Raw genomic sequence first — 13986 nt, forward strand, 5'->3', positions numbered from 1 at the left:
GCCAGTCACCTGTTCCATGACATCGAGCTGAGAGTGCTCGGTTTCAAACAGCTTGACGAGGAGCTGCAGGACCTGGGGATGCAGAAGTGGGTGACAGGTGCTGATCTGTAAAAGAAAACACAGACATTTTTGGCAATACCACAGTAAATTAAGCATACAATATGATCTCTGTTTCATTAAGTATACCTGTTTGAAACTGACAAAATGTGTTTAGACTATCCAATACATGAGAAACTTAACGTTTCACTTACCCCAAGCATCAAATGAAACTCTAAAGAAAAAGCCTTTCCCAGGCCACAAATTCTAAGAAAAGTCACGCAAGTCTAAAACATCTACTGGCCAACGCCTTTAAAATCCCTAAGCCTACTCCAGTACATTCAAGATGCCAAACCTTAAACTACGTTTCTAGAGGAACTCTAAACTCCTATAACTAGGATCCAAGCTTAAATATCTTATCCGAAACCATTTATCCAAGCCTAAACACCTAATGCACCAAACCACAAATAAAATCCCTTTGCCAAAGCCCCCTCCAAAGTCCACACTAGAGCTTAAACCACTAATTCTAAAAACATGCACACCCTAAACCTAAATTAAATAATCACCTCTGGTCGAACTCCTTTAAATCACTAAGCCATTAAGAGTAAATTTCGAAAAGGAACCCTTAACTAGAACTATGAACTTAGACTAAAAACCTTATCCCAAACCATTAAGGCAAGCCTAAACCCCTAATCTGCCAATTCTCAACCTAACATCAGCACATACAACCAGCTGTAAACCTAAACATTAAAGTCTAAACCCCATCCCCTAAAAAGTCTAACCTTTGAAATGTGTCAAATTCGGTCTTAAATCATAAACTATACCCTAAACTTTAAACGCTTAAGTACAAATCTCCGAACCTTCACATCTAAGATGAAGCCTAAACCTGCAAGTAGGTTGTTGAGCCAAAAACAAACATCCAAAATGTATGAAAACCAATAAGCCTTAAACCTAGACCCTAGGACAATTGAAATTAACCCATGCAGATTTTAGGAAAGTCCAAAGAACAATTGAGAGAAGCCCAAGTAAAGACAGTACATTTATTGTCAGTTCGCACCCAGTGTCTGAAAAGTTTCAATACTCTGTCCATCATCTCCTTGTGTTTGCTTTGTTCGCCTTAAGTTGACAGGGTATGCCCAGATGTGGGTCCCTTGCTCACTTTGCCACTGGCTTCAAGCTGGCCTGGCTGATGAGGGGTGTTACCCCGAAACCAGTCCCGGGATGCTTGTTTCTTGTTCAGAAAAGACCTGGCTTGGCAGTTTCGGGCTGGGCTGTTCCCATGAGGCACAGGGTCAAGACTGGTTTGCATATAGCTGGGTCTGAACTGAAGTGGCGAAGTGAGCTAAAGAACGATGATGGATTCAACCCAGATCTGTGACTGGGGGTGAGTATCTGAAAAGTTTCAGCACTCGTCCATCACTCTCCTTGTGTTTGCATTCTAAAAACCTTCACATGTGTAAAGTATGTCATCGTCTCCACAGACAACTGTTAGTTCCCACTGGAATGCAACCTCAGAAAGGTATAAATAAATTATGCAAGGGAGGTGTGAGCAGTACAAAAAGAAGGACGGGAGAGCTATGATCTCACCTTAGACGTTAGCCTAGATTTAATGCTTTGGTTACAAATTAATAAAAACATATATTAAAAAAAGTTGTCAGCATAGGTAGCATAACTATGGAGTCATGCACAACATGCAGGGGTGAGTTTATGAGGTCTCTCTGTAACGAATGTATTAAAAACATGCAGTTTCAACCTAAATATTAAGAAAACATCCCTGAAAAGTCACTTTTACATGTCACACACAGCTTTTATTCCATCACCCAACCCCAGCCACGTTTGTTTACTCTCACCTGCATAAAGGTTCTCATGAGACAGCAATCCAACTCTGCCCCCTTCTTCCAAATCAAAGAACAGTACCAAATGTCTTAAAAAACAGTACATGGCTAAGCTACAGTATTTCTAAAACACATCAGCAGTACCTCGTCCAGTAAAGCCAGATGGACAGGAGTGTGATCAGTCTGCAGCTGGAAATATCGAGGCTCTGAAACTGTCCAGTCCACCCATTTCAATATACCCATTGCTACTACAGGGTACCTGCAATGGCAAACACAACATAATTAATAAATAATCTCAGAAATTGGGTGCCACAAAATCGTTTAACATTGATGTCCAACAACCAGGTTTTATGCGCTTTACTCTTATTCCATTACCAGCACAATATTGAAATACGATCAATGCCATCCACGAAAGAATGAAGGCTTTGTTTTTGTAAGCAAGAGAACAATTAGTGGAGGACAGAGACAGAGCTCTTCTATTTAGGACATACGATAACCAGTAAGATCTTTTAGAGGTTGACTTAAGAGATTTTACAAAGACAGCCCCCCACGAGCAATGTTCCAAATCACTGGCATGGCATGCCAAGAAAACTGGAAGGTACCGTAGTGAATGCCAGGCTAGGGGTGGGCTATAATCTGAGATTTCATGTTAATGTTTGCTATGAATCAGCTTTATAGACCAAACTATTGTAGGAAACAAATACTCCTTCATAGAGGACCTAACATAATTCCGAAAAGAATGTGCCCGAGATTACACTATTTTCCCCCTCTCCCCACTCCACTTTGGATTCCACCCTGGATCCTTATTATTGACCTTTCCCTCATTTTCAACAACTACGCTTGCTCACGGCAGCCCATTGCATCCAAGGGCATCAACTTTCTCCTACAAAGTCTACATTGAAGTCTGGATCTAAAAAACAGACATGGTCAAAAAGCTAAACTAGAGACCTTGACAGAATCAAACGAAAATCAGCTGTAACTAGTCACAGAAACGATGAAACTCAAGAGCAAGTTAATCGCTCACAGAATCTCAAACCATCCAAGTGCCACCCATTATACCATCCATCTACCCATGACAAGAGTTTAGTAGTAACTATGGACAACTAATCTATACTGTAATCATGAGTAGCTGGCGCTATGAAAGTCATACTAAATGGGTGAAAAATGATGAGCAAGATTACACACTTGCTATCCAAAAATGACTGCAACACCACCACTATTCAAGAATAATTGCTTCCTGTCCTCAACTTGGCAACAGAAGACCAGCCTTCAGAAGATACACCCAGTGGGCAAGTAGGTCTAACTCAAGCAGCAAACAAGTTCTGCAAGTCGCTCGACTACCCTGCATATTGTACGCCTCCAAATGGGACACTAAAAACGAAAGATTTGTGCTGTAGACACCTAAAGATAGTGTCATTGAATATCACAGAGCTCCAAAATAAATGGATGTATAACTTTGATAAAGACATTACACATTTGAGTGCTGCGGGAAATGTGGTGAAGGGATCCAATTAATTTACATGGTGATGCAAACTATGGCCTAGAAGCATCACTAATTACAAAACAGAGAATGGGCTTAACAGTATGGATAACATTGGACCTGGCTTGCATAATAAAAGTCAAGGACAGCTCGAGTAATGCTATTCAGAATCTAAAAACACAATTCCTGACTTGGGAAGAAATGGATTAATATAATGTGAATAACAGAGGTGACAACGGAATGACAGAGCTCCCCACAATAGAACTCTTAAATAGACTCCTTTAAGACTCAAACTTAAAAATACGGCAAAAAACACGATTCTTATTGTAGGAGACTTCAATAAGAGGTTTGAACCAATTCCCACTGTTCAAGACATATTGAAAGACGAGGATTTGATCTGGGGTATTCCAGAGATGGAGGTGGTACCTCTTAAGATCACCAACACCCTAAGCTTGCAGTTAGCTACACTGATGATGGAGCAGGGCTTGTAATGTCCCTATTTCCCCAGATATACCACAGTGGCTAATTTCAGCAATGTAAGTTGGACTAGCCACATTGATGATATATTTATACACATAAGTAAATGGAGTAATATATGCTAATCTTAGGTCACACATTTTTGCGATAGTGTCACGATCCACTAGTTGTCATTGAATGGGGTGAAATATATATTTTTTTAAAGTTACTGAATAATCAGCCCTGTCTTTAAATAACCAACATAATATTCATAGTGCGACAAATAGCCAGAGCAGGGTAAAATGGACAACAGCCCTGAAAAATAATTTGTTGCCTAGTATAGAACAGTTGCTACTGTCACTGGAGGATTGAAAATGATTAATTCTACAAGCAACAAGAAAATCCTAGAATATACATCTTTCCTATTTTGAAAAGTTAAAAAGTTATTTCACAAAGGAGACTAGGAACAGAATGTTACTGGTTACAGTAATCGAACATTACTGGATGATCAAGCCCATCCTTTGTATGATGCAAAGGGTGAATTTGTAAAGAAGCATTTGCATTTGGCTTTTCAGAGTTATAAAAGGAATAAGATAGCTGGCATAAGAAGATTGTATGAAGATAAAGGAAAGAAAGGGATAAATAGCAAGATCACCAATGATCATATTTGTCGAAAGTTGCAACGGAAAATGACACCCAAGTGTTCTAGCATTTACTCATGAGTGGGAGTTTAATAGCATTTACTCTCCAGGAGACTTACATACTTCCTGAAGAATGGGTAAATCACTGTTAGGATAAATATAAGCCAGAGGAGGAAGAAGTATCTCCCATTCAGGACATACTCACCTCTTTGTCTGAAGAATCACAGGGAAATCCCAGGAAGTTCGGGGTTACATTGGAAAAGGTGTGCAAACCTTCAGGTCTGCAAAAACCAGGGTAAGCACCAGGGCTGGATAAGGTACCCACAGACCCGCATAAGTGTATCGTAATGGTTAGACCTGTTATATGCATTCTGTGGCTCATGCTCTGGCTTACTGGGCCCGACATTTTAAAGTGGTTTGGGGCTGAAATTGTCTCAATCCACAAAGAGAGAAATACAAACAATAGACTTTCTACATTAGATATAATCTGATACCAAAACTATGTTTCCTGTAGATAAGGGACGGGGTTAGGCAGGGGCATGCAATGGCCCCAACGCAATTTACTAGTATCTTAATGAGGCAATGGATCACCTATTGCTCAGTTTACATGATGCTCCCATGGTTGCCAGGGAAAGGGTATTTACTCTACTGTTACAAGCTGGTGAAAGGTCTTCAAAATGTATTAAATAGCTTTTCTGCCTTTAATGAGAGGTCTATAAATAAACGCAGCCAAGACTAAATTAACCTCAATCCATGAAGACCATATAAGAAAGCCATTCACATAGAAAACGATATATTAGAGTGTGTCCATGAGTTTGACTATCTAGATGTTAGGATAGCTGATAATGTTAAATGGACGAGTCATATTATTAAAAATAGACTGATTTTAACTCCTAGAGATTTTTAATTTTCATTTTTAAGACAGATGCTAGGGGCTGGAAACTGCTTTATAAAAGCGCTTTTAAGGATATCGAAAAGCACCTAACTACATGAACAATGATCAAACTAGGCATTATACGTGTTAAACACATTGCTAAACTTAGGTCCTTGATCTACTGGTGCAGAATATGGTCAAATGACACCTGATTACCTCATGGGGTGGCTCTTAGTGAGATCCTTACTACCAGGGAGCCAATAAAACTATCCTGGCTGTCTTACATTAATTTTACACTCTTAAAGTTGGACTTGATACATTAATGGTATGAACCAGAAAAAATTACAGTGTCTGAATAAAAAACCTTAAGAACATTCTCTGGGTTATTAATCGGGAGAGTTTGCAGGCCATAGATCATAGTATATTAACTAAATAATTTGCATCGCACATGCATATCTCTTGTTTCAAGATACATTTGGATTAAATACAGCCTTTCACAGCTAAGGTACTATACATCAAATTTAGATTTGGTATTTTTCTTTTTGCAGGTTGTACTGCAAACTGCTACAATCATACAGGATACTCAAAAATGTTGTTTATCCATGAACCAAGTAGAAACACCATTGCCCTTTTCCTCTTCTGTATGATCGAATTAAAAGAAAATGGTTAGTACCAGTTTTCCGAAATATGGGAACTTTCAGACCCCTGATGGCCCTTAAATTAGCAAGGGGATTAAAATCCCCTGAAATGATATTCGCACTACCTAGATTCTTATTGCACGCATGGCAGCTCAGATCGCAGTACGTTGATGTTACACAATAATAAAATGGTGCAGCTACGGGTTGCTGCTACTATGTTAGTTACTAAATTTAATACACATAGCACTTTATGTAGAAATAAATGTCTTCTCTCTACTGCGTGTCACAGTATTGTAATTACTGTTCTCGTAGGTTTTGTTATATTTTTTGTTATTTTGCTAAGCTTTATGGGTTTCTATTCTACATACACAACACAATGCTAACATTTACATTTTCAAACAGTTCAATTTTTGATTGCATTAGGACTGCACTGGAGGTCAATGTAGGGTTCCCAATTCAGATTTGATGTGATCTCATTTCGGAATTCAAAATACTTTGGCTACGACTGCTACGCAGTGTGTTTATGAGGACATCAATAGAGAGCCTTTTCTGCACCACTCACCTGATGCACTGGTATAGCGTGCTCAGATCTGCCACCAGTTCTGAAGCACCTTTATTTTCATTGCAGCAGAGGTTGTGGACAGTTTCCACTGCTTTGGAAGTTGACTTTAATTCATCTTTGTTGATGTTCACTCTCTTGTTCTGTTAACATATAACATATAAAAACAAATATATATACAGATAGTCAACAAACACACAATTTGCTGTAGTGCATTATTTATTCAAGCACCATACCTTCTTCCACGTTTCCACCACACTGGCAGCGTATGCCAAGATGTGGATGTACTTGTGCTTATGATCTTGATTGATTTTAGCACCTGGTTTAAATAAGGATTGCATGAAAAGGTCCAGGAAAGCTGGAACGCGAATCTGTAACAAAAGAACAAAAGTTAATATTACGATTGCATTATTTTCCGTGCACCAATTCCTCACAGATATTACATAAACTCATAAATTCAACACAAGCAGCAGCTGTGGTCAACAACATTAAAATGTTTTGTGCTGTGGGGAGAGATCATTTGAATGGGGAACCAATGTTTTATCAATATAAGCAGACCCAGGGATGAGCAACAGAGTGCAAAAAGTGGCGGTGGGGGGGAGGGGGGGGGAATCCGAGGCCCTGTACGGGGGCCTACATTGAAGCATTGAAGGTGCTTTGAAGGCACAACGTTTGAAAAAAGTACTGGGGCTAGCAGAAGTCTTGGCTGATCTAGTCAAGTCCTGCATGAAATTATGGGAGTCTTTATTATTCAGAGCATTCAACAAGAAGATGGAATCAGGTTTAACACCTGGCTGCCTATCTTCTTAAAAAGTGAACAGGGAGACACTATTATACTAGTAAACCTTAGTAGTGATGCACATGCCACTGCGCATGTAGGTACTACTAAATAGGCTACAGGAGTGGGAAGAGGTGAAGTAGGTTATTGGCATGTTCAAGTCAGGAGTCAAATGAACACTAAAGATTGTGGCACACTGCCTCCTGAAGCATGTGATGGTAACCAAAATTATTAAACTACACAAGGGTTTCTTGTGCCTGCCATTGGTTTCAGTCTTAACCGCACTTGACTCAAACTACAAATGTAATTTGGTGTACTCAATCTCCAATTTAGTTTCTTCGTGACTTACACATTAGGCAGTATGTGCATCACAAGAAACTAGTGGATGTCGACAACTTGAACAACTGCCCATTAAAGCTTTTTGTGGACAGTGCATTGAACACACTTCGGACAGACTGCGCTCTTGGAGTCTCTGCATACAGCGATGTCTGCACATTAGCACAACAAAGGTAACGGCTGTGATGTTGAGTGGTATGGTTTAGGAATATCCACTAGCTGAGCTGGACTGTAATGCAGCAATTCACACTTTACGTGGGGAGGTACAGTATGGTCAAAACTTGCATATTTTAAAAATTACAACAATGTTCCCTCAGAATTTGTTAACAAATAAATTAATACGGTCCTTGACATCAAGTGTGAAACATCTTTTCTGTGTAATTAATACACATTGAATTCAAGTGTGCAACGTATTTTCTGTGTAATTAATACACCTGTAATTTAGAATACAAACATTATCTTATAAAATGGCAAAGACCGAAAGGTAAGCTAATGTTTTTGGTTTAAGCTAGATAATGCATAAAAAGGAGACAAGCAGTACATAATGATTGGTATAGGAATGAAAAGCTGCAACAGTAAAATATATAAATACAAGACGCACACACAAAAATCTAAATTTGAGATACTTTACAGCTGTGTATCCAATTTTAAGAAGGTTCACCCATTAACAATGGACCAAGAGTTGTATTTAAAAAATATGTAGCTGGTGCAATGACAGGGCAAATATAACTGTGTTGTGTTTGTGTATAATAAAGAGGAGTCAATGCTCGAAGGTGTCCACCTTTGAGTAGCACGCGAACAGCAGCTTGGTTTATGTATAGGTGAGGACGGGGATCCACTCGTAGACGCCGCTCCATACGGGATCTGCCCGATGCGAGGAGCCAGAACATTTTTTATGAAGTTTGTTTTACAGAAAGATTTTTACACTACAGCACAAATGAAGAAAATGGATTTTGGAACCATTGCTCAACTTAATGTAACACACTTTGGCCATCAATTTGTTTTGTGTGTGATAGAGAATTTAGCAAATAAATAAGTTCATTTTAAGCAAGCCGGGCTGAAGACGGCTGGAATGCCAGAAACCGGTCCTCGGAAGTTTGTTTCCGGTCCAGGGAAAACATGGCTTGGCAGTTTGGGCTGGACTGTTCCCATGAGGCACAGGGTCAGACTGATTTGCATATAGCCATGTCTGAACTGGGGTGGCAGAGTGGGCTAAAGAACGGTGATGGATTAAACCCAGATCTTTTGACTGGGTGTGAGTGTGTGATTGATTCAGATGCTCCGTCCATCACCACCCCCTTTTGTACCGCTATTATAGATTGTGCAAATGATTTGTATTGTTTTCATATTCAAAATCAGAGCAAATCTTCTGCCATATGACTTTTAAATACCAAAGCATATGTGATGGGCTTCTACAACCATACTGTTATTCCGCCTGCTCCTTCAAAGCACTCAAACGCTGTTTGGGTGTTGTATAGGCTCTTTAAAAAAAAGTATATATTTTTAAATAGTCTTCAAAACACATCTGTTCTAAGAGCTGCTTTTAAGCACAGATGTTTTCATTGGCAGCTGAATGCCTGAAACAAATCCTTTAGCCAGAAGCTCCTCAGAAGTCTATAAAGAAAGCAGTCAATTTGTAAGAATAGGACTTGCATGCAAATGTGTACTATCTGTCAGGTCACTGTTATGGAATGGCAACTAGTGGCTGTCCAACACTACTACCTGAAGCACCTGCTTCCCTAGTGACTGACTTGGAAAGCCAGTAAGTCAGAAGAACCAATTGATGGAAGAGGACATGACACTCCGGTAAACAGAAGAGGCCGGCCTTTTCACACCATATATATTCTTGACATAGCAATAACACTGACTTTGATTAATTTGTTTCAAGACGCCTTGATCAAATTATTAGCATAAATTCACACATGTAGTTTTAGACTAAAACATAACTGTGATACAATACTTCCAACGTCAATATCAAAGTGATAGTGCAGATGCTTTTCGAGCTTCTAACTAGGAAGAGGGAGCTTAAAGGGTGTAAGGCACTTCAGCTGATCAATATACTGCCTTGCTATACCATACTACTAACTTCCTTGTTTGTGGATTATCACTTCTCAAACGTAGACACACAAAAAGAGATGCACCCAGGAAATAAGGAGCAATCTCTATGGCTTAGGTTTATATTTTCTTCTATTTATAGCTGCCTAGTATCACCGATACTCCTTATATATCATGCAGATGGTACGATCTACCACTAAACAAAACATGCGTACAGTGCAGTGGTAAGTACATAGATGTAATTGGGCTACCGGGCTTAGCTCACTAGGAAGTGGAAATGTTTTTACATTACAAAAAGCTGTACTGCAGAACTTAATTTGTGCATAAAGAGAAAAAAACTGAACTAATCTCATAAAATCTACATTGCCAATTATTTGACCGCAAAGAGCAAAGTCAATCAACTTAACACTCACCGCTAGTCCTGAAAAGACTATGCAGCGCTTCATAAACAACTTATAATCCATTTTATTCCTTACCTGATCCTTGGCCATTGCTTTTTGTTGGTCTACGAATTGGAAACAATGGCAACCAAGATCCACATTATGGACTCTCATAATGCAATTTAAATGATCAGCAGTAGTCAATTCACAGACATGTCAAAAATGGGCTGAGAAGCACTCAATGTCTGAGGTGTACTTACCAGCTCCACAGGTGGGGGGTCCATGCTCGTGAACATCTTGAACAGTACTGTGATGTCAGCAGGATTCAAAGCTCCTTTTGATAACATTGCTCCCAGCGCTTGGCAGGCTCGGGGGTAGGAGGCGGCAGTTCCAAGTGCAAGTGTGATCTGGCTCGCGTCATGACCCCTTCGTGGGAGAAGAGAGCAAGTTACAAACTTGATGTTTCAACAAGTGAATGGGGTACACTGCAATTCCACATGAAATGACCTCAGTTTATCAATACATAAAGTATCACAACTGTGTTTTGAGTTAGCTAGGTCATACCTTCAAGCACATGGCAAGCACTAAAACATTTTTAATATTTGTTTGTGTTTCAAATGAGATTAGTGCATACACTGGCAAGGACCTAAAAAGTGAGGGTGGTGATCTATAAGTCCAAATAGTCATGGTGACCGTGGCAATTACATGCCCTGACTTCAAGCATACGTTTTGCCCCTAAATTCTGTTCCAAGACCAATACAATCAGGAATTCCTTTACAAGGACGAAATAAAAACAAATCTTTCAGCTCAATTATTTTTTGCATTCAACATGGCGGCATAAGGCAATTAATTTTTCAGGTTTCCTGTGGGGAAATAGTAATACCCCTCCCTAAATGTACATAAAAAAGTGATGGATGGAACGGTTTAGCATTAGTTAGGGCTCATCAACCAGGTATACTTTGGCTCCAGTGACAGTGTGCACGGGACCTATATCTGGACATACCATACCACTTAGGTCAGTCCACCCGTATTTCGCACACAATGCCACCTAAGTTTGAACCAGCAGCGTGCAAATCGGTCTGGTCCAAACAGCCCTGTGTTGCTTGCGTTGAGGGTCCTGGAGGGCCGGACCTGGCAAATCGGACTGGACTGTTCCCCCTGGGGAATGGTCAAGACCGATTTGCATATGACAGGGTCCAAACTGAGGTCGCATGGTGTGCAAAATACTGATGGACTGAGATACGGCCTGAGTAATTACCACTGGCTGAGATTAATTCGAGCATTCCATTCATCAGTAGTAGTAGTAGTTGCTATACTCGATCATACTTCCATGAAAGTGCATTTAAAATACATACAACACATAAAAAATAGCAACCTTGATTAAAAAAAAGCCATTAATGTACAAAGTAATAAATACATACATTACATAGGTATATATATATTAACCAGATTAAATACCGTATGCCAAAATTGCTACAGTAAAAATGGTCATGTATGAATGATCTCTTTACAGTTAATAAACTTAAGGGAACTCATACCTCCAGTATTCTAGACCACATAATCAGTATTTTGGAATATTAATATACTGTCACCTAATTTTCAGCATACACAATAAATAAACAATGGCAATTGGCATCTGCTAAAAATATCCCAATTTATACAATCATGACAGCAATATAAAAACTCCTAAGGATAGAAACGTATCATACTATACGGTCATGTCCGATAAAATGGATATCTCAATGATCGGCTATCACAGCTAAACTTATAATAGCGATGAATTGGCCTGCTTATGATTATGGCACATGACCATGAAATACTAGGTATCACAAATAATCAGACAATCCGGAGTAGAGGTTCCTAGAGTAACAACCATTTCATCTTAACTGTGCTTACAACTCGGCAAGGCTGGGACATCTTGCGTAACCTGCGACAAACTTCTGGAGTCTAAAGCAGACGCTTAACAAAAACCTACTTACAGCAAAAACAATAGATGCTGCTGTATCAGAGTTTAATACCCTCAGTACCACCCTATAACGTCTAACTCCCAAATTACAACAAACGGGACAAATCAATTTTTTTACGAAGACGGTGGTATTCTGTGCAAAAAAACAACACGCGTTCGACTGTCTCCAGTGCATAACCACATCCCGGGCATGCGGTTGTATCTATATTCATTTCAACTACATTGAATGACCTTAGGGGCAAACAGCCTAGTCTGAATATCACAGAGACTTTTCGCCAAAGGTGGCGAAATCAAATCGTAACAAAAACCAAAACTCAGAGAAAGGTTTAAAACTTAAAAACTCAGTAGTTAGTCGCCCCGCAGTCCCACTAGGAACATACCGTTCTTCACCAATGGCCTAATACCTGGCTTTTTTACTGTGGTGATATCATTTTGCTGATGCTTTCCGGGCAGTCCCACAAGTGAATCAGCCCCAACGATCTGCACCAAGATTTGACATGGCAAAGCCCAGGAATCACTTTAGCACTACTTAGATTTAGAACTTCTTTCTTAGATTCACAATATTCGCCTAGCACCAAAGTGGACCAAATTCATAGCCAGTAGATCAATGGTTTAATTGCGGCCATGTCAACAATTCTCTTCATGCCAAGGTAAGAAAAACTGCGGGATCAACGGAGGGCTCATTGGAACAGAGATCATGGATCTAGCAAACAGGTTTCAATCACCACTAGTATGTGCAAATTGACATGACACTAGAGCTCTGCGACATAAAGTTCAGCATTTTGGGCTTTCATCGAGTAGACTTCCAAAGCGGGGGTAATTGACTGGGACCTAGCCGGATTGTAAAATCGCAGTATAGGTTTCGAGTTGTGACATAAATAAAGTTAAGTATTCCATCGATCATTTTTTTGTATACTTCAATGCACTACCCATACAAGCATTGGATTCTCTACTGGCTGGATACAACTACCCAACTCAATTCACACATTTAAATGAACAATCACATGCAAAGACAAGTAAAAGGCTTGCAAAGTGTTGATTTGTGTTGCACCATTGCAGTTCGCATTGGGCACCAATGATGATGTGTTCAGGAGTCCTGTGAGGCCACCTGACTTGGTAAACAGACACGAGTAATGGAATAAGACCCGTATTATTAGGTGCTAACAAAGTAAGATCATTGAGACCAGGTCTTACTTTTCATGAGCATATCGCTGAACCTCCTGTGCGATTCTACGCACCGCTGATCCTCCCTGCTCTTCTTGGGCCAAAATAGACATAATTGTCTGAGCAAAAAGGTAGGTGTGTTCCCCATGACACACCATTCTCTGCAGAGATATAAAACAAGGGGTCTTTTAAACTTCATCGTCATCATAGGAACAATACATTCTGACATCAGTTCAATAGAAGCACACACAAACTATACAATGAACAAGATGTTACACCAAATACCTCAAGGCATGGATAGTATGATGGGTTGAGAGTACATGCTCAGATACATCCTCTGCATTGACTATCATTTACTGTCAATCTTCTCACTAACTGGATGTTTTACACACATACGCAGGAGATGTCCTGACCTCTGTTTACACTTAAAAAACAAAGTCTGTTTTAATATAGCTTCTGATTGACAACACAGCCTATATCTTCCAGGTTCAACAAAACGCTCCCCCTTTCCAATCACATTGGTATTGGTGTTCTAAACTGTATGGCAAGGATAGCTAGTTCCAACCTCATCAGTTATTTTTTTCACTGCAGGCCACGTCTTGAAAGAGAGTCTGGTTTCATCAAAGACTGTAAGATAAGGAGTAGAGAGGGAGTGGCTGAGGGTGGCTTCTAGGTCTGATGTCATGATGTGTATTTCTACTTGTAAAGCCAGCCCCTAAAGGGTTTTCTTGATGTCTTTTAGAAGCAGGCTAAGATCTCCAGTCTCCAAGTAGCTTTCCAGACACATG

At 39.8% G+C, this 13986-nt stretch overlaps 1 protein-coding gene across 1 annotated transcript in view; it reads right to left on the reverse strand.

Annotated features, from left to right (window-relative positions):
* The window catches only part of NELFCD (negative elongation factor complex member C/D), a 75549-nt gene that overhangs the window by 18540 nt on the left and 43023 nt on the right, over positions 1–13986 (reverse strand). The window contains exons 7-12 of the mRNA XM_078651835.1: positions 13229–13359; positions 10329–10494; positions 6756–6890; positions 6523–6662; positions 2016–2130; positions 10–105 (exon numbers count right to left, since the gene is read on the reverse strand). Of these exons, the coding sequence (XP_078507961.1) occupies positions 10–105; positions 2016–2130; positions 6523–6662; positions 6756–6890; positions 10329–10494; positions 13229–13359 (783 nt within the window). The remainder of the gene's footprint in view (positions 1–9; positions 106–2015; positions 2131–6522; positions 6663–6755; positions 6891–10328; positions 10495–13228; positions 13360–13986) is intronic.

Source organism: Lissotriton helveticus, chromosome 7, assembly GCF_964261635.1.
Source record: "Lissotriton helveticus chromosome 7, aLisHel1.1, whole genome shotgun sequence".
In the NCBI taxonomy this organism is placed as follows: domain Eukaryota; kingdom Metazoa; phylum Chordata; class Amphibia; order Caudata; family Salamandridae; genus Lissotriton; species Lissotriton helveticus.